This window comes from Vipera ursinii, assembly GCF_947247035.1.
Source record: "Vipera ursinii genome assembly, chromosome: 15".
NCBI lineage: Eukaryota > Metazoa > Chordata > Lepidosauria > Squamata > Viperidae > Vipera > Vipera ursinii.
In genome coordinates, this window is record NC_139528.1 from 5,816,363 (window position 1) to 5,842,704 (window position 26,342).

At 46.5% G+C, this 26,342-nt stretch overlaps 1 protein-coding gene across 1 annotated transcript; it reads left to right on the top strand.

Moving 5' to 3' along the window:
• Positions 1-26,218, top strand: PYGM (glycogen phosphorylase, muscle associated). Its single transcript, XM_083374188.1, has 19 exons — positions 1-340; positions 3,028-3,129; positions 3,773-3,851; positions 5,200-5,435; positions 6,806-6,917; positions 7,709-7,791; positions 9,975-10,118; positions 10,695-10,787; positions 11,776-11,922; positions 12,885-13,048; positions 14,165-14,279; positions 14,979-15,080; positions 15,937-16,084; positions 17,294-17,352; positions 18,768-18,909; positions 20,329-20,536; positions 21,617-21,751; positions 23,130-23,196; positions 25,632-26,218. Exons 1-19 carry the CDS (start codon positions 98-100, stop codon positions 25,782-25,784), a joined length of 2,532 nt encoding a protein of 843 aa, XP_083230314.1. The 5' UTR covers positions 1-97; the 3' UTR covers positions 25,785-26,218.
• Positions 26,219-26,342: the final 124 nt, after the last annotated feature.

Consider the following 26,342-nt stretch of genomic DNA (forward strand, 5'->3'; position numbering starts at 1 on the left):
GGGGGGGATTGGGGCGCATTTGCCGGCGCCCAGGCGAAGCCAGTTGCTCCTCCGTCCGTCCGTCCCGTCCGTCCCCGCCGCCCTCCGGACCGCCGCGATGTCGCTGCCCCTGTCGGACTACGAGAAGAGGAAGCAGATCAGCGTGCGCGGCTTGGCCGGCGTGGAGAACGTGACCGACCTGAAGAAGAGCTTCAACCGGCACCTCCACTTCACGCTGGTCAAGGATCGCAACGTCTCCACGCCGCGCGACTACTACTACGCCCTCGCCCACACCGTCCGCGACCACCTGGTCGGACGATGGATCCGCACCCAGCAGCACTACTACGAGAAGGACCCCAAGGTGGGCCTCCCTTCCTCCTCCTCCTCCTCCTCCGCCGGCCCTCCTGCCCTACCTCGCGGGGCGCTTGTGCGCGCCGGCTTTGCCCCGCGTGGATCGCTCGCTCCCTCCCTCGCTCGGGGGCTCGGACTACAGCGCCTGTGGTGCCCAGCCGGCTCGGGAAAGGGGCGCGAGAAGACGAGTCCTGCTTGCATGCCTGCTTGCCCGCCCGGGGTCCCGCGTTCCCATGACCATCATCCCCTTCTAGGACGTCCTAGGACGCTCCTTGCTGGCTTCCTAAAACAGCCCTTCTGCAGCCCGCGGCTGGAACCCCCAGCTCCTAGCATCCCTAGGCGTCCGGCTAAGGTGATGGGCTCTGTAGTCCTTGGCATCATCCAGAGGAGAACAGCAAGGCTGCTGTTGTCTGCATCTGATTTCTCCCCCCTCCCCTCCCCGGCCAGTTATGGGCAGGCAGGACTCCAAGGGGCTGTGGGGGGGGGAGGCGGTGTGTATGTGTGGGGGGAGAGATCAAAGCTGCAGAGGTGCCTATTAATAGCTCTATAGCATCGCGCAGGATGATGGGAAATCACAGCCCCACTTTGGGATGAGGGCCTGACGGAGGGGGAAGAGCCATCCATGTCTCATCCCCCTCCCTTCCCGCCAGCAAAGAATCCTTTGCACACTCGTGTGCAAAGCGGAACCACTTCGTGCAAAGCGCGGCCACCTCGCATGCAAAGCAGAAAGCCACTTCCCAAAGCTTCCTGCTTTTCTCTCCCCATCCTGCCACCCCAAAAAGGTCCCCCCCCCCCCGCTGCAAGAGGGTCACTGGCCCTGCGAGGGAGGTCCTCTCCCCTCACACACACACACACACACACACATGCAACAGCGCCTTGACTCTTTAAATTTAGCTGGCCTGACATTTGGCGTGAACTTTTGCTATTTGAATCCAGCAATGCTTGTGTCAGCAGGAGCCTTGCAAGAGATACTGGACACCACTTGCAAACTTGCGGAGGGCTGAGTTAGCTCAGCTGGCCGGGAAAAGGTCAGGAAAAGAGCTGCAGGCTGAGGGGGGGGGGTCCCCTGGCACAGCTTGGGTGGGGTGTGTGTCTTGCAGCAGACATAACTCTTTCTGGGGGTGGGTATCATGGCTGTATTTGCCCAATTCCTAGGGTCGAGTGTGTATCGCACGATGCATTCAGTCCTTAAACACAGATGGGTTGCGTTCACACCCCATAAACTCAGGTTCTGCAGATGCAACCACCGAACTTTTGCACGACTGAGTTTAAACACTGCGAGGCGGTCATTAAGTGAGTGGCATACAATTTTACCTTTTCCCACAGGCGTTAAGCAAACCACTATGGTTGTTAAGTGAACCATGTGGTCGTTAAAGGAATCCATTCCTGCAGCCGGTGAAATAAAAACCAACGGGAGGGCTGGGGAATTCTGGCAGCTGAAATCCACACGTCTTAAAATTGCCACGTTTGGAGAGGCCTCTAATAAGCCATCATCACAATGAGTGAGAATGTAATAAAATCTTGCAGTTGCAGAAATCTCTTAGGATTTTCTATCCTGCTAAATTATTGAGGAAGATAGCTCTGTTCTCCTTTGTGCTTTCTGGGACTTTCGCTCCAGTTGAGTGTTTTTTTTCTTCTCCAAGTTTTTTTTTAGGCTTTTGCAAAATTCAGGGTTTTCTCATCCAGGTCAATGCATTTCCCCCTTGATATAAACCACGATAGTATGAGTCCACGCGTTGCGTGCAAAGAGAGGTGTGGTTTACTTAACCGGCTTGATGGCAAATGTAGCGTCCATCGGTGACCGCCTGGTGAAATGAGGCATTTGGGAGACCTTGAAAGCTTGAGGGCGGGCTGGGTGGACTTCTGCTAAAATTTTAAGCCAGATGACGCCATGTTTTCAGCTCTGGACAACTTCTCTCCTCAGAGTTTGCCACTTGGTGGTGACAACAGCGCTGGAAAACACAGCCCTTCAAAAATGGCCCACTTAGCGTGCCAAGATCAGCTTCAGATAAAAGGATTGAGGAATCAAACTCAGTTCCAATCGGCTGAGTCACATTAGTCCAGACATAAATGGGATCGTGTATGTTCACATGTGTTTGGAAAGTACAGCTGTTTTCTTAGTATGTCTGTGGAGAGTCTCAATCATCCAGGTCACGCTTGTCCCAAAGGTGCTTTTTTTCCAAAAGGCAACTGGACTTCCTTTGAAAACGTTTCACTTCTCTTCCAAGAAGCTTCCCCAGTTCTAACTGGTGGAGGATTTTATCCTCCCATTCCCCACCAGTCAGTCAGAATTGAAGAAGCTTCTTGGATGAGAAGTGAAACGTTTTCAAAGCAAAAACATCCAAGTCCAGTTGCCTTTTTGAAAAAAAAGCCCCTGTGTGGTTTTCTTAATAGGTTGTGAGAATTGTCCGACTGTGCTGAAGCCAAATATGGCTTCTGATTTGGGCACCGTTTAATGTAGGAACGCACCATTGCATCCTCTTGTAATCCCCCTAACCCACAAAAGCTGCATGCACATAATACAGGTACTGTCCTTGACTTATGACCATTCATTTAATGCCGGTCCTTGCCCTTATGGCCGTTGCAGCGTCCCTACAGTCAAAACTTGGGCAGTTGGCAGGCAGCGTGCATTTACAACTGCCGTATCCCAGGGTTTTTTCTGACACCCCCCTCCCCTTTCCCCCCCCTTTCTTCCAGCGCATTTATTATCTTTCCTTGGAGTTTTACATGGGACGGACACTGCAAAACACCATGGTGAACCTGGGCTTGCAAAATGCCTGCGATGAAGCCATTTACCAGGTTTGGGAGCTTCTCTTGAACTGATTGGAGGTGGGGGGAGGAAACTGGGGAGGGGGCAGCTTTGGGGAAAGAAGTGATCACAGAGGAGGGCGAAAAAGTTTGCACAGTTCCCCCCCCCCCCCCGTGTTTTGCATGAAGGGGAATGGTATGAAGATTTGGTCTAGTGGTTAAAGCACCAGGATAGCAAGCGGGAGAGGGTGAGTTCTAGTCCGACCTTAAGCATGAAAGCCAGCTGGGTGACTTTAGGCCAATCACCAGGAGACGGTGAATTCTAGTCCTGAAGTAGACAGGAAAGCCAATTGGGTGACTTTGGGCCAATCACCAGGAGATGGTGAGTTCTAGTCCGACCTTCAGCATGAAAGCCAGCTGGGTGACTCTGGGCCAATCACCAGGAGACGGTGAATTCTAGTTCCACTTTACGTACGAAAGCCAGCTGGATAACTTTGAAGCAATCACTCTCAGCCCTGGCCACCTCGCAAGGTTATTCTGGTGGGGAAAATAGGAGGAAGGATTATTATTTATGTTGGCCATTTTGAGTTATTTGTAAAAATAATCAAGGAGGAACACAAACCAAGTATCGAAACCACCACCAAATAAAAAAATGTTTTTGGGTCCCAACACTGAAATTATCCTCCCTCTGCAGCTGGGCTTGGATATGGAGGAGCTGCAGGAGATTGAAGAGGACGCCGGCTTGGGCAACGGAGGACTCGGGCGGCTGGCAGGTTGGCATCAGCGACGGGCAGATCGCGACACAAGAGCGCTCTCACTTGCCGGGCCAAAGTTCCTGCAAAGATCTTGCATGATTTTGCCTTTGGCAGCAAAGAACTTTGGCAGCCCTGTTTACAACTAGACAATTTTATTCAGGGGCGACGTTTTCATTAGCTGATCAAGCAGTGAGTTGCTGAAAACTTCTGCCTTGGAATAAAATTGAGTTATTTGTAAAAAAAAAATAACGGCAGGATGCAAATAAATAAAAACAATTGGTTTGTTGGAAAAAGACGTTCCCAGTCTCTCCTAATTTTAAAATCCTTCCCATCTTGAAAAAAACCTTACCATAGATTGGGACCGCCAAAGGTCATCTAATCCACCCCTCAATTGCATAGAGGTGACCATCTAGAGTGGCTGTTTCCCACATCCCACTTAGCCCAGTTAGGGAGATTGATCTATAATGTATTCAAAATCCTGAGCTTTGTCAAGTTGTTTTTGTACACTAGACTATTGTGCAAATTCAGCCTGGGTGTGTTGCACAAACCCATCCTGACGAGAACTAACAAGAGAGAGTTCTTAAAAATAAAATGCCATCTCATTTGAGTTGAGTGCAGCTCCTGAAATGGTGTCACAGACCCTCCATGGTGTTTGCTTGCCATTAATATGGAAGAGATTAACCTTGTCTGCCTTCGAAGATTTCTTGTTGGTCTCCTTTCCAAGTTTAATCCAGCTCCGTATTTTAAGGCCAATTCAGAGGAGCTTACAAGAGCCAGTGGTTGGCTCATACAGATTTGGGGAGGGGGGACCCTTGTGTCTCCAATGTGCCACCCCAAAGGATCACTTAGCCAGCGATTGCTACAACTCCTTCATTTCACGAGACAGACTGGGCCTGGTTCGCACAACCAGCGAAACTCTTAACGTGGCTTGTTTCTATCTTCTGTGCTATTGAACAAACCATGGTTTTAGATGTCGAGTGTCTTACTTCAAACTCACTTTAAAGCAGGGGTGTCCGACCTTGGCAACGTTAAAACGTGTGGGCTTCGAATCCCAGAATTCCCCAGCCAGCCATGCTTTAAGCCAGGGGTCTTCAAACTTGGCCCTTTTGTGACTTGGGGACTTCAAGTTCAGCAAGGCTGGCTGGGGAATGCTGGGAGTTGAAGTCCACAAGTCATAAAAAGGCCAAGTTTGAAGACTCCTGCTTTAGGCCAAGGAGATCTAGCCGGCGGACTTCAACTCCCAGAATTCCCCAGCCGGGAGTTGAAGTCCACCCGTCTTAAAGTTGTCAAAGTTTAAAATGTACTTCAGCTTGGGTCTTGGTCTTCTTTCAATTCTGGTCACTGGTCCTCTTGTGGGTTTCCCCAGCTTGCTTCCTGGACTCCATGGCGACTCTCGGCTTGGCTGCTTACGGCTACGGCATCCGCTACGAGTTCGGCATCTTCAACCAGAAGGTCTTGGGAGGCTGGCAGGTGGAGGAAGCCGATGACTGGCTGCGTTACGGGAATCCCTGGGAGAAGGCCCGTCCGGAGTACATGATCCCCGTCCACTTCTACGGACACGTGGAACACGGGGAGGGAGAAGCGAAGTGGGTCGACACGCAGGTAAGCGGCGTTTGGTCAAGGCACAGGCGATTCTCCGCGCACCCCCTGGCGTTTCTTCCCCGAAAGCCACAGCTTCCCAGGGATACAACCCATCGTTTCTCTTATCCAGCATTCTGGCTGCATTCACACAAGACCTTTCGCTTAACCTCCCGTCGCTCCTGTTCTGAGTTCCCACGGGACAGGAAGTCCTCGACTTACAGCAGGCTCCTTTAGTGACCTGTCCAAAGTTAAAATGGCACTGAGAAAAGTTACTGATGCCTGTTTTTCATGCTTAATGACTGTTGCAGCACCTCCCTGGTCATGTGATTAAAATTCAGACGCTTGGCAACTGACTCATATTTACGACGGTTGCTGTGTCCCTATATCTATCATTCCATTTATTTTTCTACCTCTCATTCTATTTATCTATCTCTGTTCTACCTATTATCTATCTATCTACCTAATTTATCTATCATATCTGTCATGTATCTGCCATCTCTATTTCTCTCTCTCTTCAATCATCAATCTGTCTATTCTATTGCTCTATATCTCATCTATCATTCCATTTATTATTCTATCTCTCATTCTATTTATCTATATCTATCTGTTGTTCTATTTATCTATCTACCTATCTATATCTGTCATATATATATCTAGTGTTTTATCATTCTGTTCTATCATTCTATTTATATCATCCATTTATCTCACTCTCTCATTCTATTTATATCTATCATTTATTGTTCTATCTCTATAACTATCCATCTATCTATCTATCTATCTATCTTATTAATATTGATAGACATAATATTAAACCACCAACTACTTAACTAAACATGATTAGATACGAAATCACGAGAGGGTGAAAACCGGGATGTTATACGTGCTGCAGCCAACCAAGGGATCTTTGGGGTGGATGCAAAAACCAGGTTTTGAGCGCTTTCTAGAAGGGTTGAGGCCAACCTCACCTCGCAATAAAACTCCAGCGGGCAGGTGCCACGGTAGGGAAGGCTCTTCTCCTGGTCCCGTAGGATGAGGCCCTCCACACACGCCTCTCCGGCCAGATCTGATGACCCTCTGGGTAGGTGTGATCAGGGAGAGTTGGTAGGGCCTGAAAGGTCAAAACCAGCACCTTGATTTGACTTGGAAGCAAACCAGCAACCAGTGCAGCTCACAGATCCAAGAGGTAACGTGTGCTATCCCAGTTTGTGCCAGTTGAAGCTTCTGGATACTTTTCAAGGGCAGCCCCAGGTAGAGCACGTTGCAGTAGTCTATTCAAGAGGGGACTGGGACTTAGGATTTTAGATTCTGTCTGCAATAGCTCACGGAGCAGAATCCCTCCTAGGGACTGATCGTGGTTACTTATTCCCCTCCCCCTCCCTGTTTCCACGCAGGTGGTGCTCGCCTTGCCCTACGACACACCCGTGCCTGGGTATCGCAACAACACAGTCAACACCATGCGGTTGTGGTCTGCCAGGGCCCCCAACGAGTTCAACCTGAAGGATTGTAAGTAGCACCCGCCTGAGATTCGAACTGATCTTGGGTGACCCACAAATCCTGGGAACCCTGGGGAGGGGGGCCGGGTTGTTAAGTGAATTTTGCCCCAGTTTGTGACCTTTCTTGCCACAGCTCTTAAGTGAATCCCTGCAGTTGTTAAGTTAGTAACACGGCTGTTAAGTGAATCTGGCTTTCCCGTTGATTTAGCTTATAAGTTGATCCCGTGACCTTAGGATACCGCAGCTGTCATAAATATGAGTCAGTTGCCAAGGGTCCGAAGTTTGATCACGTGACCACGAAGTTGCTGAAATGGTCGTAAACAAGAAAAAGGGTGATAAGTCCCTTTTTCCAGTGCCGTTGTAACTTTGACTGGTCACTATATGAACTGTTGTAAATTGAGGACTGCCTGTATGGGGGTGGATCCTTCTTCCAGGTTTTATTCTACAAAGACCTAAGAGAACCGAAGTGTTTTAAATCAAGGTTTCCCAACCGTGGCAAGTTTAAAACGTGTGGACTTCAACTCCCAGAATTCTTTACTCGCTGGGGAATTCTGGGAGTTGAAGTCCATTCATCTTAAAGTTGCCAAGGTTAAGAAAGCCTGATTTAAATAGACAGGATAAATTCAGAAAGACGATGCCTAACCAGATTTTCTTCAGATGAGGCACCAGCACCAAGAAGGCCCTGTTTCTAGCCCTTATGATCTTTTGATTTTAATTTTGAAGTATCCTCTGGTTAATTAAATTATATTAACTTATCTTTTTCTCCCCATTTTTTTTTAAAAAATATCTTCCCTTCTTCAGTCAATGTGGGTGGCTACATTCAGGCGGTGCTGGACCGGAATTTGGCAGAAAATATCTCCCGTGTTCTGTATCCCAATGATAACGTAAGTACCTTTTTCTGGGCTTTCCCCCCCCCCCCATGTTTTTTCAATGTCAGCAAGACACGTGGACTTCAGCCCCCAGAATTCCCCAGCCAGTATTTGCTAAATTCTAACTCCCGTGGTCCTAAGCCAAGAGGTTGGGAATGATGGGATATAAAATCCAAGACAAAGGAGGACATCCGTTGTAGGAGGCTGGACAAGGAAAGAGAACATTTGTTTCTTTAATGGCAGTTTGAAATGAAAATGAAATGAACCTTTATTGTCAAAGTACAACTATGTGTACACTGAGATTAGCTGAGCCTCCCTTTGTGCTCCCACCCCCCAACACACAGTGACAACAAACCCTCCATCCCACCACACCATGTGAACCACCTACACCACACACCGGCCTCCCAAGTCAATTCTGCATAAGATTATTAATTAATTAATTAATTAATGGGACTTATATCCTGCCCTATCTCCCAAAGGACTCAGGGCGGCTAACAACAATAACATATAATAAGTACAGAAATTAAGATAAAATTAAAATGTAAAGTCCCATTTAAAAGCCTAACAGCCCACGGATAAAAGCTATTTTTCAGCCTGTTGGTACGGCTGGCTATATTCCTATATCTCCTACCGGATGGTAGGAGAGTAAAGAGATACCGTCCAGGGTGTGAGTCATCCCTGAGAATCTTCCTCACTCTTCCAAGGCAGCAGGGCCTGGCGAGGTCATCCAGTGGTGTCAGGGGACAGCCCACCATGACTTGTGCTGTGCTCACTACCCTCTGTAATACTTTCCTATCCGCGGCTGTCAGACCAGCATACCAAACCACAATACCATACGAGAGGACGCTCTCTATAGTAGACCGGTAAAAGAGGGTCATTAGCCGTTGTTCTACCCTGTTCTTCCGCAAGACCCTGAGAAAGTGGAGCCTCTGTTGGGCCTTTCTAGCCACCTGGGTTGTGTTAACTTTCCAGGTCAGATCTTCACAGAGGTAGACTCCCAGAAATGTAAAGGAGGAAACTCTCTCCACACAGTCCTCCCCAATGTAAAGTGGGGCAGGTTCCTCCTTTTTTCTCCGGAAGTCTAGCACCTGAAGTTGGCATAGCTTCAGAAAAAGGGACTTGCAATCCGTCCTCGGAGTTACGACCACGTGGGATCATAATTCAGGCACTTAGCAACCCACCTGCATTTGTGAAAGTTGAAGTCTCTTGTGGTCATGGGACCAGTTTGCCACCTTCCCAATCAAGGAGGCCAGATTTGCTTAACAAATGTGTTATTCGCTTAACGGCCATGCGCTTTACTTAGTGACTGTGGTAAAACGATCGTAAAATCAGGTCCTCAGTCTCTTCTTCTCTGTGACAACCGCTCAAATATTGGAAGATAGCTGTCGTGTCACCCCAGTCCTTCCCTTCCTTAGGGTAAACACCCCTAGTTCCCTTAACCATTCATGATATGGTTTTACCCTCCAGTCCCCTAGCTGAATAACAGAGTTCAAAGGGACCTTGGAGGTCTTCTAGTCCAACCCTATACCATTCCAGACAAGTGCCTGTCCAGTCTCTTGTGAAAAGCCTCCAGTGATGAAGCAACCACAACTTCTGGTGGCAAGCTGTTCCACGGGTTAATTGTCTTCACTGTCAGGAAGTTTCTCCTTAGTTCCAGGTTGCTTCTCTCCTGGATTCGTTTCCCTCCGTTGTTTCTTCTCCTGCCTTCATGGGCTTTGGAGAACAGGTCGACCCACCTCTTCATGTGGCCCCTCCAAATATTGGAAGACTGCTATCATGTCCCCCCTAGTCCTTCTCTTCCCTATGTTCCACAGAACATAGAATAATAGTCTTGGAAGGGACCTTGGAGGTCCTCTAGTCCAACCCCCTGCTCAAGCAGGAGACCCTATACCATTTCAGACAGGTGGCTGTCCAAGCTCTTCTTCAAAGCCTCCCATGATGAAGCAACCACAACTTCTGGTGGCAAGCTGTTCCATTGGTTAAATGTCCTCACTGTCAGGAAGTTTCTCCTTAATTCCAGGTTGCTTCTCTCCTTGATCAGTTTCCAACCATGGTTTCTTGCCCTGCCCTCTGGCGCTTTGGAGGATAAGTTGAACCCCCTCTTCCTCATGGCAGCCCCTCCAATACCGGAAGACGGCTATCATATCTCCCCCAGTCCTTCTTTGCCCGGGACTAGACTTCTCTTCCTCTCTCTGCAGTTCTTCGAAGGCAAAGAGCTGCGTCTCAAGCAAGAGTATTTCGCGGTGGCCGCCACGCTTCAAGATATCATCCGCCGCTTCAAATCCTCCAAGTTCGGCAGTCGGGATCCCGTCCGCACCTCCTTCGATGCCTTCCCAGACAAGGTACCCGCACGAGCCCCTTGGCTGAGTGGCAGCATTGGCCAAACGGTGTCCCAGAAGGTCTGGCGGGGGGAAGGCTCACCGGACGAGCCTCGGGGGTCAGTTTCTCAGGGGACCAGCAGAGACCCCAGCCCAGCTTGGGGGTGTGTGCGTGCTCTTGATTCAGCCCCCTTTTGAGCTGTTTGGACTCCTGTTTTTCCTCTCCTCCCTTCTCTGTGAGCCAGAAGGATAATGTCCTTGCTTCCTTGGTTATATGTCCATCTTTGGTCTCTGGCCAGCCGTGGGGCTTGGACCTAGAGGGTGCAAGGGGGGGTTGGGGCTGCTTTGAGTTGCTTTGTTAAGAGAGAGGGTGGCGGAGAAGAAGCTGGTGGAAGCTGGAGGAATTATGTTAGATCTGTTGGAGGATTTGGGGTTCCGTCTTCTCAGCTGCAAAATGGGTCCAAAGAGACACGCAACGAGAATGCCGGTTGGTGCAAGCTGAGCTCAGAGTAGAATACAGAATAACCAAGTCGTAAAGGGACCTTGGAGGTCTTCTAGTCCATCCATTCCCTCTGTTTGGTTGTGTTTGGACACCTGCAGGTCGCCATTCAGCTGAATGACACACACCCTTCGCTGGCCATCCCAGAGCTGATGAGGGTTTTGATGGATATTGAGAAGCTGGATTGGGATAAGGTAAGAGTCCTTAATTGTGCAAAAAAACCCACCACACACACACACACACACACACACACACACACAAAGACTGTATGGCTCTTTGGCGTAGGAATTACAAGCCGAGCTGAGGAAGAATTAAAGTAGTTTAATGAAATGAGCATAAGAAATGACTGAGAAATAGCCAAGCAAATTGTGCAAAAAAAAAAAAAGAAACAAAACAAATTGTCTCTTTCCTACCGCACCACAATTGCCACATTTGAGTTGTGTTTTTGGGGGGTTTTTTGCTCAATTTCTTTTTTAAAAATTTTTGCATCCTGCCTTGATGATTTTTACAAATAACTCAAGGCATTGAACGTATCCAAGAGCCTTGGTGGAGCAGTGGGCTGATGCCTCCTTAAGTAACACCAGCTGCCTGCAATTAGTGCAGGTTTGAGTCCCACCAGGCTCAAGGTTGACTCAGCCTTCCATCCTTCCCAGGTAGGTAAAATGAGGACCCAGATTGTTGGGGGCAATTAAGCTGACTTTGTAATAATGCCGCTTGGGGGGGAGCCCTAATAAGCAGGCATATACATAGAATGAAGGCTATTGCTAAGCACATTGGTTTGTGCTTTAGATTGTAAGCCGCCCTGAGTCTTTGGAGAAGGGCGGGATATAAATGGAATTAAAATAAAAATAAATAAAAAGTATCCAGCACATCTTCCTCCTCCTATTTTCCCCACAACAACAACCTGGTGAGGTGGGTTGGGCTGAGAGAGACTGGCCCAAAGTCACTCAGTCGTCTTTCCTGCCTAAGGCGGGACTAGAACTCACCGTCTCCTGGCGATTGACCCAAATCTCCCAGCTGCCTTTCGTGCCTAAGGCGGGACTAGAACTCACCGTCTCCTGGCGATTGGCCCCAAATCACCCAGCTGCCTTTCGTGCCTAGGAAGATTGGTTGAAAGTTTGCACCTGTATTGTGCAAGCGATTAGCCTCTGAAGCAAACTTTCCTCTCTCCTCGCATTGCAGGCCTGGGATGTCACGGTGCGCACTTGTGCCTACACCAACCACACCGTGCTGCCAGAGGCACTGGAGCGCTGGCCTGTCCACCTCTTAGAGACCCTCCTGCCGCGCCACTTGGAGATCATCTACGAAATCAACCAGCGTTTCCTCGACGTGAGTGCAACCCCTCCGAAAACAACTCATGGCTTGGGCAGTAAGATAGATCAATGTAGACTGCTCCTGGACAGGGAGAGCATCAAGATCACGTGAAGCGTTAGTTCCGCTTTACAAGGCCTTGGTAAGGCCGCACTTGGAACGCTGCATCCAGTTTTGGTGGCCACGATGTAACAAAGAGTGCAGAGAAGAGCAACAAAGATGATTAGGGGGCTGGAGGCTAAAAATTGGGTAGGTCTAGTTTAAATGAAGAGGAGGATGAGGGGGGAGAGGATAGCAGTCTTAAAATATCTCAGAGGCTGCCCCAAAGAAGAGGGAGTCAAGCTATTCTCCAAAGCCCCTGAAGGCAGGGCAAGAAGCAACGGGTGGAAACTAACCAAGGAGAGAAGCCACCTAAAATTAAGGAGAAATGTCTAATGGTGAGAGCAATCAACCAACAGCTTGCCTCAAGAAGTTGTTGGTGCTTCATCACTGGAGATTTCTAAGAAGAGATTGGATAGCAACATTGGATAGCAACATACTGCTAAGCTTGTAAGCCGCCCTGAGTCTTCGGAGAAGGGCGGGATATAAATGGAATTAAAATAAAATAAAATAAAATAAATTTGTCCGAAATGTTATAGGGTCTCCTGCTTGAACAGAGGGTTGGACTAGAAGACCTCCAAGGTCCCTTCCAACTTTATTGTTCTATGTTTTAAGGGCCCAGCCAGCCAGCCATTTCCCAGCTACTCCATTCCAGCTGGTTCTCTGTTCTGTTCCTTCTTCTGCATCTCCGTTGCTATTTGGGTCCCTCGGAGAGATCTGGTGTTCTCCAGCTGTTTCCAGGGATGACGGTAGCATTCCCACATCACTCTTAACTCCGCCGCCACCGCCGGGCAAAGCCTCACTGGGGCTGTGTGTGAATCCAGTCAGTCCCTTAATGGCATCTTTGGGGGGTGGGGGTGGGCGTTCCCTGTCTTCTGCAGAAAGTCTACACCACTTTCCCGGGAGACCTCGACCGGATGCGCCGCATGTCCCTGGTGGAAGAAGGAAGCGTCAAACGGATCAACATGGCGCACCTCTGCATCGTGGGTTCCCACGCTGTCAATGGAGTCGCCCGTATCCACTCCGATATCCTGAAGGCCACCGTGTAGGTGTCTGGGGTCTCAGAGCGTGGGGTGTGTGTGTGTGGTTTTCTCACACAGAGACAAAGAAGAGGAGAGCAGATCGGAGCCTTGTAAAAACCGGGAACCACAGACTCCCTTGTGCAAAAGAGGGCTTGTGCAGCCCACAAAAATAGAACTGCAAAAGGGAGTGCAAAAGGGTTCGGCTGCTAGCCCTTCTCTTGAACCCGAGCAGGGACTGGAATCCAGGAAGCCCAAACTTCCCATGGTTAAGCCAAACGTTTGTTGAGTTTGGTCCCATTTTACGACCTTTCCCAACACAGTTGTTCAAGTGAATCACTGCAGTTGTTAAGTTAGTCACGCAGGGGAGGCTTCTGGTTAAGACTATAATGAAGGTGGCTAACTCTATAGCTGAAGACAAAAATTCTACGATTTTAGTTAGGACTAAGCTCAGGATCTTGGCTAACTATTATTGAGGACAAAAATTCTAATTAAGATTTTAGTTAAGTAAGATCAGGTTCTTGGCTAACTCTATAATTGAAGACAAAAATTCTAATTAAGATTTTAGTTAAGTAAGATCAGGATCTTGGCTAACTCTATAATTGAAGACAAAAATTCTAATTAAGATTTTAGTTAGGACTAAGCTCAAGATCTTGGCTAACTATAATTGAAGACAAAAATTCTAATTAAGATTTTAGTTAAGAGTAAGATCAAGATCTTGGCTAACTGTAATTGAAGTCAAAAATTCTAATTAAGATTTGAGTTAAGACTAAGATCAGGATCTTGGCTGACTCTATAACTGAAGAAAAAGTTTCTAATTTAAGATTTGAGTTAAGACTAAAATGAGGATCCCAGCTAACACTATAGTTAAGATGAAGATTCTGCTTAAGACTTTAAGAGTCGGGTGAGGATCCTGGGCTGCAGATGAGACTAAAATTAAGTCAAGTTAGGGAAAAGTTGAATTGCACGAAGACACTCAATGAATCCAAATGCAGCCCCACTAATGGATAATTCTTTGCCTTCTTCGGAAAGAAAATGTTGTTTTTTCTACTTTTTCCATCTTTGCTTGTCCCGTTGCCAGAAGGAAACAGTTCTCTCCGCCCTGCATCGAACGCTCTAATTATTGCCACTCTCTTCCCCAGGTTTAAAGATTTCTACGAATTTGAGCCGCACAAGTTCCAGAACAAAACCAACGGGATCACACCCCGTCGGTGGCTGGTTTTATGCAACCCTGGGCTGGCTGAGGTCATAGCTGAGGTGAGCCTACAATGAAACACCGTCTCTGTGGCAATCCATTCTTAGCTCATTCCCAAAATATTCTTTGTTGTCGAGTTTATGGAGGTTTTGAGGCCGGAGGTTTTTAGCTGGAGGGTAAAGATGGACCGATTGATCGATAGAAATTTGTTTACGACCTGTCTTAATAGCCATTTGCTGCTCTGGTTTTTAATAGGTTTCCTTTTGAAGAAAAAAAAATCCATGGAAAAACCCATTTCCTTTTTGCCATTGGCAGTTTTCCCTACTATTGATCTGTTTATTTATAGCCTACTTTTTCTTGAAGATGGTGAAGTCCAGGAAGCTGGACGGAGAGAAAGTGATTAGCCCAAAATTACCCAGAGCGTCCTGGGATCGAGAAACGAGTGAGACATGAATATCTTAGTCAGCATAGTAATTTACCTGCAAAAGATTTTGTGTGTACTTTCTCCAAATATCTGTTTTGATCATTAATTTCCCATCCTACTTTTTTTTTACTTTTCTCTAAACGGCAGGCAGTTAACAACAATAAATTAAATTAGATTAATTTGATGTGGTTGAAATCAAAATGAATGACTCGTTGAATGATTTGGCTGAAATCAAAACAAATTCAATTAGATTTACAAACTCTGTTTAAGATGCTAAGCCGAGTTAGTTGCATTTTCAGTTAAGGCCTATTGGTCATGGTTTACATTTCCTCTCCAGCGCATTGGGGAAGATTATATTTCTGATCTGGATCAGCTGAAGAAGCTTCTGAATTTTGTGGACGATGAAGGTTTCATCCGAGATGTGGCCAAAATCAAACAGGTGAAGAGGAGGAGGAGGGGGGCTTTTGGCCACGCTGGCCCCAAATCCAGGTAACCCTCGACTTGCCGCCACAATGGAGGCCAACCTTTATATTGCTGTGAGAAATTTGTTAAGTGACTTTACGACCTTTCTTGCTGCAGTCGTTAAGGGAATCACTGCAGCTGTTAAGTCAGTCACGCGGTTGTTAAGTGAATCTGGCTTCCCCTGTTGACTGTGCTTGTCCGAAGGTCGCAAAAGGGGATCGCGTGACACCCCCCCACCAGACGCTGCGACCATCATAGATATGAGTCGGCTGCCGAGCGTCTGCATTTTGATCACCTGACCGTTGGGGATGCTGCAACGGTCACACGTGTGAAAAAACGGTCGTAGGTCACTTTTCCCAGTGCCGTGGTAACTTCAAAAGGTCACTAAACGAGCGGTTGCAAGTCGAGGACTACCTGTGTACTATTGGGGGCTGTTTTCCTCCAACCCATCCTGGTTTCTCCTTCTTTGCAAAGAAGCAGGAATTTCAATTCTGTTCAGGCAGTGGGCTCCAGCATGGGATAAATCTATAAAAAAAGGCATCAGCCCCAACCAGAGCAGAGAATTGCACGGCAACGCTAAAACTCTGAACATCTGAATCTTGCAAGTCTAATTGTGCTGTGCCCCCCCCCCAAATACTCCAGTGAATCTGGGAGGTGTCTTGCCTGAGTAGCTTCCAAATGTTATCTCTGGACCTGGAAAATAGTTCAGCCCCTCCTTCAGGAGCTTTTGGGGTGTGTGTGTGTGTTTGCTGCTTGGCGTTTTCGTCTGGCCTCCGCTCAATCCCCTTCCTTGTCTTGTCTCTCCCCCTCTGCCCCCCCCTCCCCGCTTTTAGGAGAACAAGTTGAAGTTTTCCGTCTACCTGGAGAAGGAATACAAGGTGAAGATCAACCCCAGCTCCCTCTTCGACGTGCAAGTGAAACGGATCCACGAGTACAAGAGGCAGCTGCTCAACTGCCTGCACGTCATCACCCTTTACAACAGTGAGTGCCGGCCTCCGGCTGCGGCGATGGGGCAGCCAGATGTGGGGAGAATGAGCCCCCCATCTTTGTTTGGACAGTGGTTGAGTGTGGCATTCTCCAGATGAAATTCAGATACTTTTTTGCCTTCCTTTCTTATCTTTGTCTCCTTCCCTTGCTTTTTCTCTCCTTCCTTCCTTCCTTCCTCATTCCCATCTCCTTCCTTCATTTCCATCTCCTTCCTTCCTTTTTTCCTTCCTTCCTCATTCCCATCTCCTTCCTTCCTTCCTTAATTCCTTCCATCCATCCCCAAATAACCAAGTGCGCATTTTAAGCTCAGCTCCTTTCAATCTTGCAATTTTATTTTTTATTTTTTATTTTAATTCCATTTATATCCATTTTTATTTTATATTCCATTTATAAGTCTTCGGAGAAGGGCGGGATATAAATGGAATTAAAATAAAAAATAAAAAAAAAATAAATGCTTCCGACAGATGAAACTCTTCAAAGAACCCCCCCAGGCATTGTTTACTTTAAAGGAGGTGTGTGGCATGAAACCTGGATGTGGGTGAATGCAGGACTTCTGGCCGGGTTGGTTGTGCGAATCCTGCCTTTGAAAGGATTTGCAAGGAGAGACTGGAGGCTAAAACATACAAGGAACGGCTGCTGGAATTGGGTAGGTCTTGTTTAATGAAGAGAAGGACGAGGGGGGGGACGGGATAGCAGTGTTCTCAGGGGCTGCCCCAAAGAAGAGGCAGTCAAGCGCTTCTCCAAACCACCCGAAGGCAGGACAAGAAGCGACGGATGGAAACTAGTCAAGGAGAGAAGCAACCTAGAACTAAGGAGAAACTTCCTGACAGTTAGAACAATTAACCAGTGGAACAACCTGCCTCCAGAAGCTGTGAATGCTCCAACACTGGACATTTTAAAGAATAGACTGGACAACCATTTGTCCGAAATGGTATAGGGTTTCCTGCCTCAGCAGGGGGTTGGACTAGATGATCTCCAAGGTCCCTTCCAACTTTTATATTATTATTATTATTATTATTATTATTATTATTATTATTATTATTATTATTATTATTAAATCCGGGAAGGCTGAGCATCCAGGAAGGTGCTGGTGAAGGAACCAGAGGGGAGAATTGAGGGGGCTCAACTTCGCAGGGCGTCGCTTTGTGGACCCACCTCTGTCTCTCATCTGACTGTGGACTCTTCTTCTCTCCCACCCCCCAGGAATCAAGAGAGAACCTAACAAGCACTTTGTGCCCCGGACCGTCATGATTGGAGGCAAGGTGAGAATGGAAAGCCAAAGTTGGGGAAGATGGGAGTTGGGATATTGGAGGCAGGGGTGTGATCCGGGGATACAGGGGATACATCTGTCAGCTCTACCAAACAGAACACGTGACCAGTTGAGCTAATTCGACTTTATTGTGAGGCTACGTCAGGGGTCGGCAACCTCGGCTCTTTTATGACTCGTGGACTTCAACTCCCAGAATTCCTGAGCCAGCATAGCCAGCATAGTGTGAAAAAAGTTCTTCAGTACTGTTGTAACTGCGAACAGCCACTAAACGAATGGTTTTAACTTGAGGACTAACTGTATAAGAATTCCAGCCTCGAACCAGCGTTTCTCAACCTTTGGATCCCCTTTAAGATGCCTGGGCTTCAGTTCCCAGAATGCCCCAGCCAGCATGGCCATGGCTAAGATTTCTGGGCGTTGAAGTCCACACATCTTACACTTGCTGAGGTTGCCGAACACTAAATTAAGCCAACATTCTCTGCTCCAGAAGCAGAACAAAGTTTTGAACAGGATGCCCGGACCATCCGCTCCATATATGTGTATATATATATATATATATATATATATATATATATATATATATGTATATATATATGTATATATACATTTATATATACATTTATATATATATATGTATATATACATTTATATATATATATGTATATATATATGTGTAGGGACGTGGTGGCTCAGTGGGTTAGGACGCTGAGCTTGTCGATCTGAAGGTCGGCAGTTTGGCGGGTCGAATCCCGAGTGCCACGTAACAGAGTGAGCGCCTGTTACTCGTCCCAGCTTCTGCCAACCTAGCAGTTCGAAAGCATGTAAAAATGCAAGTAGAAAAATAGGGACCACTCCGGTGGGAAGGTAACAGCGTTCCGTGCGCCTTTGGCATATAGTCATGCCGGCCACATGACCACGGAGACGTCCTCGGACAAGCGCTGGCTCTTCGGCTTTGAAACGGAGATGAGCACCGGCCCCTAGAGTCGGAAACGACTAGCACGTATGTGCGGGGGAACCTTTACCTTTACCTTATATATATGTGTATATATATATGTATATGTATGTATGTGTGTGTATATATATATATATATATATATATATATATATATATATATATATATATATATATATATATATATAAAATTATTTTATTTATTTATTGAATTTCTATACCGCCCTTCTCCCGAAGGACTCAGGGCAGTGTACAGGGCAATTAAAATACAACCTACAAAAGTTAAAAGTAAAATTAAATTAATTAGCCCTAACAAATAAATAGTTAAAAATAAACCCCAAACCCTTAGTCCAGGCCGGCCTGTTCAAATAACCAGGTTTTCAGATCACGGCGGAAAGAGCCATCCGGAGGGGGGGGTGTCCCCAAAGGGAGGTTAAAGCCCCCTCTTATCGCCACAGGCGGCTCCCGGCTACCACGTGGCCAAAATGATCATCAAGCTTGTTACCTCCATCGGAGACATCGTGAACCACGATCCCACCATCGGTGACCGACTCAAGGTGATCTTCTTGGAAAACTACCGAGTCTCCATGGCTGAAAAGGGTATGTCTTGCTTTCCGGTCCCGTCTTTGGCTGGGATCTCCTGGCGTGAATTGTCAAGGAAGGCTTCTTTACCCAGTATGGTGTTAAACCTTGGAACTCACTGCCACAAGATTAGACGAGCGATGTGTACCTCTCTCCCTCCAGACTCTTGTTTCCTTCCCTTGCACTGGGGAATGGTTTGACAGATAGGCAGAAGAAAATTCAAGGTGTCCTGGCTTGTTTTGAAGCCAGATCTTCCCACCACCACCTTGAGCTTCACATACAGGGTGTTGTAAACGTCTTTAATTTTAGGTGGGGCTTCGAAATGGAAACCATGAGATTTGCAACGCAATGAGATTAATTCTTGAAAAGTACATGAAGGTCTGATGCAAGTCAAGTTGGAGTCTTGGGGATTTCACTTGACAACTTTTAGTTCTTGGCATTTCCTGGTGGTGTCCTGTCCTCCCATTCACGTGCCGAGCTGTAAGCTGTGCAGTCCTATAGCTTTAGCACGCAGCCATGGAGAGCGGCTCATGAAAGCAGCTTCCTTGGTTGCTAGAACTGTGCAACAGTTTTAGTCATGGCTGGAATTTGATAGGGCTACTTTCACGAGCTGCGGGCAGGTGTGGCATCCGTTGCCAGCGTGCGTGGTGAAGAATTGCGCCGTCTTAGAATCCAGCTGTAACCTTAGGATAAGATTTCTGAGTTCGGCCAGCTTGGTTAAATGGTGCCCGCTTTCAGAGGTGGCACCTGTGCCTCTGAATCCTGCCAAGGATGAGGGATGCCCAAAGAGGTCAACCACTCTCTCTGGAGATTCTCAGTCCTCTGGGTTGTCCCAAAGGTGCTTTTTCAAAAGGCATGCGGACTTCCTTGTTTTTCCTTGAAGACGTTTCGCTTCTTATCCAAGAAGCTTCTTCATTTCTGACGGAATGGTGGAAGGATGGAAAGATTTATATTCTTTGCAGTCATCTGTTCGTTAGTACTCTTTCTGAGAGTCGTTGAGGCCGCTGGGAGGTTTATCTGTGCTCCCAGGGTCACCTGAATAGTGCAAATGGGTGTGGAACCTCCTTGGAACTCCTCAAAGGAATTTCAGTGTGTTCAGTGTGTTTACAACATGGTCCTTTTAGCAGTTCCAAGGAGGTTCCACACCCATCTGCACTATTCAGGTGTCCCTGAGGGCACAGATAAACCTCCAAGTGGCCTCTTAGAAAGAGTACTAAAGATCAGATGATTGCAAGGAATACAGATACTTCCACCCTCCACCATTCAGTCAAAACCGAAGAAGCTTCTTGGATGAGAAGGGAAACGTCTCCAACGGGGAAAAAACAAGCAAGCCCATTTGCCTTTGGAAAATCACCTTTAGGACACTCTCTAGAATGATGTTCCAGCTGATTGATCCTTGAACTGATTGACCCCAGCTCTTCTGATTTCCTCATGCAGTGATCCCCGCAGCTGATCTCTCTGAGCAGATCTCAACAGCCGGTACCGAAGCTTCGGGAACCGGGAACATGAAATTTATGCTGAACGGGGCTCTTACTATTGGCACCATGGACGGCGCCAACGTGGAGATGGCAGAGGAAGCCGGCGACGACAACCTGTTCATTTTTGGCATGCGTGTGGAGGATGTGGAGGAGTTGGACAAGAAAGGGTAGGTGGCAGGGGAGGATGGGATCTTTGTTCCAGGCAGGCACAGGCTGAGCAGGGGATTGGTACTAGATACAGGGGTAGGCAACCTTGGCTCTTTTATGACTTGCGGATTTCAACTCCCATCATTCCTGAGTCAGCATGGCTGGTTCAGGAATTCTGGGTACTGAAGTCCACAAGTCATAAAAGAGCCAAGGTTGCCTACCCCTGGTCTAGAAGACCTCTAGGGGTTCCTTCCAGCCCTAGGATTCCATGAGTCCTAACTGGCTTAGTGAGGCTAAAATGGGCACCAGGATATTTTCATTTATTTCTTTAGCAGATAGCATCTGCAGAGGTCATGCAATCACTGATACATGGCCGTCCTCGACTTCCAACCGCAATTGAGCCCAACATTTCTGTTGCTAAGTGAGGCGGCTGCTAAGCGAATTTGGCTCCCATTTTACGACCTTTCTTGCCACAGTTGTTAAGTGAATCGCTGCAGCTGTTGGTCACACGACTGTTAGGTGAATTTGCCTTTCCCCCTTGACTTTGCTTGTCAGAAGGTCGCAAAAGAGGGGGTGGTGGTCACATGATCCCAGGACACATTTGGCTGGCTGGGGAATTCTGGGAGTTGAAGTCTTACAGTTGCCACGGCTGGAAACCCCTGCCTTAAAACATGCCCAGCATACTAGGAAAGGCTGAATGCCATTTAGTTACCATTCACGCCCGGCTGCCCTCCGAAGGGGAATCAGTTCCAAGAACACGCAGCCCCCCCCACTTTGTCCTAATAAACCTCAGAGGCCGTTGTGAAAAAAATACAGCCGAATCCAGGTTTCCCCAGCAAAAAGCGACCGATCGCAGCTCCCATCGTTCCCAGCAGCCGTGCCTGTGAGAGGGATGATGGGAGCTGCCTTCCCACACGTTGAGAAGCCCTGGGGCAATAGTTAGATTGGATAGTTTTTCTCCAAAAGAGCTGGTAAAATAGACCTGTTTTGTTTTTATCTTTTAAAAGTTTTTTTTTTCTTCCTTCCAGTAGGGAAGCTAAGAAGGGCCAAGGGTGCAGGACGATCATTTTGGGCTAAATAAACCCTCTTTTTCCTCACAGCTACTGCGCCAAGGATTATTATGATCGCATTCCCGAACTGAAGCAAGCCATCGATCAGCTCAGCAATGGCTTCTTCTCACCCAAGCAGCCGGATCTCTTTAAGGATATTGTTAACATGCTCATGTACCATGACCGGTGAGAGCGAACCCATGCATGTTCCTTTTCCTTTAAGGCTGTGTTTCTCAAGGTTTTTTTTTTTTTTAAAAAAATACATTTGTTATTGCTTTCCAAATAAGAAGAAATATTGGACAGCCAGGGCTGGACTAGAAGACCTCCAAGGTCCCTTCCAACTCTGTCTGTTATTCTGTTCTGTTACTCTATTAGTAACAGGAAAAAAAAACCCCAGAGGAACAAAGCACAATGATACATGCATTATTAAAAACCACAAGTGCTTAAAAAATGAAAACAAAATACAACAAAAAAAGTTAAAACATAGTATACCTCTTACAACAATAAATGGTTGCCATTCTATATAGAATTATCTAATGCATGTATTATGAATATATGTATTATACTCAACATTGATTTATTACATATATATGCATGTAATAAATATGAATGTTTTTATATTTTGTGAGTGAAGAGTTATTTACAAAATATATATTTTTATATTTATATTTTGTAAATATTTGTTAAATATACATTTACGTTTGCATGATAGTGATGTAAGTGTATTAGAACACACACACATACATTACATAGAAATGCTTTTTTTAACCCACTGTATATATACATGCATCCCATATTTTGTTATGCTTATCCATACAAAGTCTACATCTATAGGCAATTTGCTCATAAATAGCAAGTATAGTCAGGCCTTTAATTCACTGAATAAATGGGGCCATATATTTAGCGTTTCCCAACTTGGCAGCTTTGAGATGGGTAGACTTTAATTCCCAGAATCCCCCAGCCATTTTGCATTGTGGAAGTTGAAGTCCACAACTACTGGCTGAGGCATCCTGGGAGTTGAAGTCTCCCCCCCCCCCCAAAATCTCATCAGGATCTGTTTTTGGGTGTCACTCAGGCTTTCTCTTCTGTCATTGAGCTGGGTGTCCAGCAGGGGGCAGCTTAAAGCAAAGTTTTAAGAATCCTAACTTTTTAAATCCTGGGAATTTCTTAAATTTTGCTGGGAATCAAAGGCAGTCTTCCATTTTCACCCATGCAGGAGACAAAACAGAGGGCTGAAATTTTTCCAAGCGCAGGTTCACGCCAAAAGTTAAGAAACAACAGCAACAAAATGGACAGCTAGCTCGGTGCCTCACAACCTTAGCAACTTTTAAGACGTGTGGACTTCAGCTCCCAGAATTCCCCAGCCGGCGTTGAAGTCCACTCGTCTTAAAAGTTGCTAAGCTTAAGAAGCACTGAGCTACAGGCTGGACAGCCATCGGTCAGGGATGCTTTATTCCAGATCATGGGGTTGGACTGGATGACCTTAAAAGACCTCACCCCTGCCCCCCAGCATCTTAATGAGCAAAGTGGGCTTCCCAGTAACCACCTTTTTTTCTTGCTGCAGGTTTAAAGTTTTTGCCGACTACGAAGCTTACATTAAATGTCAAGAAAAGGTCAGCGCCCTTTACAAGGTGAGTGTGCTCCAGGATTAGTGCCACCAGCCAGCCTCCTTGGAATCAGGGGACGTTTGAGTCAGAAGGACCCCCTAAGTCGTATTCGCTACTATCTAGCTAAGGCTGGTAAAGAGAAGCGTAATGTTGTTAAATTTTGCATTTAGTTAATCCAGTTCATTAAATTAAATTTAGCATCCAGTTCTGGTCACCATGATATAAAGACGACGTTGGGAGTCTGGAAAGAGTGCAGAGAAGAGCAACAAAGATGGAGGCTAAAACATAGGAAGGCTAAAACATAGGAAGAACGGTTGTGGGATCTGGGATCTGGATTGACTAGTCCAATGAAGAGAAGGATTGGGGGTACGGATGCTAAAATGTAAGAATAAAAATCTTCTTCCCAGCATCTCCCTCCGTTTTTTTCGGTCTTTCATCCATCGTAGAATGGAATTCTTTACTGGCCAAGTGTGATTGGACACACAAAAGGGAATTTGCCTTCTGTGCATAAGCTCTCGGTGTATATAAAAGGTGTAAATCCTGATCGTGGTCACCGTAAAAATACATTCATCGTAAATCATAAGATACAACACTTAGGGATAGTCGTAGGATACTAAAGAAGCAATCAGCATTAAGTCCTACTAGGAAACAAAATAAAACAGTACAAGTCGTAATGCGGCTGCACGGGTAGTGATGGGAGCACCCCGATACTCCCATATTACACTCCTCCTGTGTGAGCTGCATTGGTTACCGGTTGCCCTCCGGGTGAGATTTAAGGTGCTGGTACTTACCTTAAAAGCCCTACATGGCTTAGGACCGGGATACTTGCAGGACCATCTGCTGCCGGGAACGAATTCCCATCGCCCAGTTCGCTCACACAGAGAAGGCCTCCTCAGGGTGCCGTCGGCTAGACAATGTCGGCTTGCGACCCCCAGGGGAAGGGCCTTCTCTGTGGGAGCGCCAGCCCTGTGGAACCAGCTCCCCCCTGAGCTTCGGATGGCCCAAGATCTCCGGTCCTTTCGCCGCGGCCTCAAAACACTCCTTTTCCACCTGGCTGACCTGGACTGACAGGCATTTTAATTGTGTTTTTAATTTTTAACTCTAATTTTTAATTTATTTTAATTTTAATTTTAATTTATTGTACAGAGGCCTTTAATTTTAATTTTTATCTTAACTTATGTATTTATTATATGTTACTGTTGTTAGCCGCCCTGAGTCCTTCGGGAGATAGGGCGGCATATAAGTCCCATAAATAAATAAATAAATAAATAAATAAATAAATAAATAAATAAATAAATAAGATACAAGCAACAAAGTTATAGTCATCAGTAGATAAGGAGATAGGTAATAGGAAAGATGGGAAGAATAATAGTAATCAGCCTTACCAAATAGTTTTGGTTTTTTTATTACATTTCTATCCCGCCCTTCTCCGAAGACTCAGGGCGGCTTACAAGCTTAGCAGTAGCCTTCATTCTATGTCTATGCCTGCTTGTTAGGGCTTTCACACACACCCCAAGCGGCATTATTACAAAGTCAGCTTAATTGCCCCCAACAATCTGGGTCCTCATTTTACCTACCTGGGAAGGATGGAAGGCTGAGTCAACCTTGAGCCTGGCGGGACTCGAACCTGCACTAATTGCAGGCAGCTGGTGTTTGATGTGTTGTGGGTATGTAGTTGTTTAGCAGAGTGATGGCGTGGAGGGGGGGGGGGAACTGTCTTTGTGTCTAATTGTTCTGGTGTGCCCTGTAGCCTCGTTTGGAGGGTAGAAGTTGAAACAACTTATGTCCAGGATGTGAAGGGTCTGTAGATCTATTTTTCACAGTAATATTTTCTTTAAAACTGTGAGAGCCGTTTCTCAAGAGACCGCAAGTGCAAATCTGTAAGTGCATTAGACAAAGGGCTGTATTTTTTAATCAATTGGATTACATCCCTCCCGCTGGTGAATTTCCCCCCCCTGGTTTTTATAGTTTTGATTTTGTTTGTGATGTGACTTATGGTTTGATGAAGCCTGCCCATCACACTCATAAGTTGGGAAGGTACTTATATTTGTTAGAATGAAAAATGGAAGCTTTCTTTCTTTCTTTTTCTTTCCTTTCTTTTTCTCCTTCTTTTCCTTTCTTCTTTCTTCTTCTTCTCTTCCCTTTGTTCTGTCCTTTTTCTTTCTTCTTTCTCTCTTCCTCTCCTTTGTTCTCTCATCTTCCTTCCTTCCCTCCGTTTTTTCTTTTTCTTTCTCTTTCAATTTTCTTTCCTTCCTTCCTTCCTTCCTTCCTTCCTTCCTTCCTTCCTTCCTTCCTTCCTTCCTTCCTTCCTTCCTTCCTTCTCCTTTCCTTTCTCTCTCTTAGCTTGGGCTATTTTTTATGCATTTTGTAAAATTTCAAATAAAAATCTATTTTTAAAAAAAAGAGGAGATAGGGTTTCCCTTCCGTCTCTCAATTTCCTTGTTGCTGGCCTTCCGCAGAACTCCAAGGAGTGGACAAAGAAGGTGATCCGGAACATTGGGACTTCCGGAAAGTTCTCGAGCGACCGCACCATCGCCCAGTACGCCCGCGAGATCTGGGGGGTCGAGCCCACCCGCCAAAAGATCCCTGCCCCCGACGATCCTCGGGAATGAGCACCCACCATCCTCTGTCTTACTGCCCTGGGGGGGGGGGCTCGGCTAAAATGTGGATCTCCATCTCTGCCAAGCCCCCCCCAACCTGCCACCGAGGGGGATGTGTGGGAAGGACCCCTCACCTTCCTAGCCCCCCCCTCGGTATGTATTTTTTTTTAATTCACCATCACCCTTTCCTTCACACAGTATTTTGCCTGTGCTTCCTTCCCTTCTTAGTGTGAGAAAAAGCTGCTTTTGCAGCTTTTTTTTGGGGGGGGGGTGTATCTGCAAAAGACCCACCAGGGGAAGGAGAGTTGGCTGTTCAGCTCAGCAAAAAAACAACAACAACAACGACACAATCCTTCCGGCCATTGTGAAATGAGGAAAGGGGTTGCAAACCGGAAGATAGAAGCAAAAGGAACGTTTAAAAATAAATAAATAAAGCTTTTAAAACACTCCTGACTGGTAGAACATTTTTTTCCCCTTGCAAGTTTTCTTTCTTTCTTTTTTTTTTAAAAAAAGCATTAATTAATTTCGTAAGTCCCTTTTTTTCACTGCCGTTGTGACTTTGAAGGGTCA

Coding starts and splice junctions, on each gene's coding strand:
- PYGM (XM_083374188.1), top strand. CDS start 98: ATGTCGCTGCCCCTGTCGGACTACGAGAAGAGGAAGCAGATCAGCGTG. Junction 10,788..11,775: donor AGAAGCTGGATTGGGATAAG/GTAAGAGTCCTT, acceptor CTCGCATTGCAG/GCCTGGGATGTCACGGTGCG. Junction 18,910..20,328: donor AGTCTCCATGGCTGAAAAGG/GTATGTCTTGCT, acceptor TTCCTCATGCAG/TGATCCCCGCAGCTGATCTC.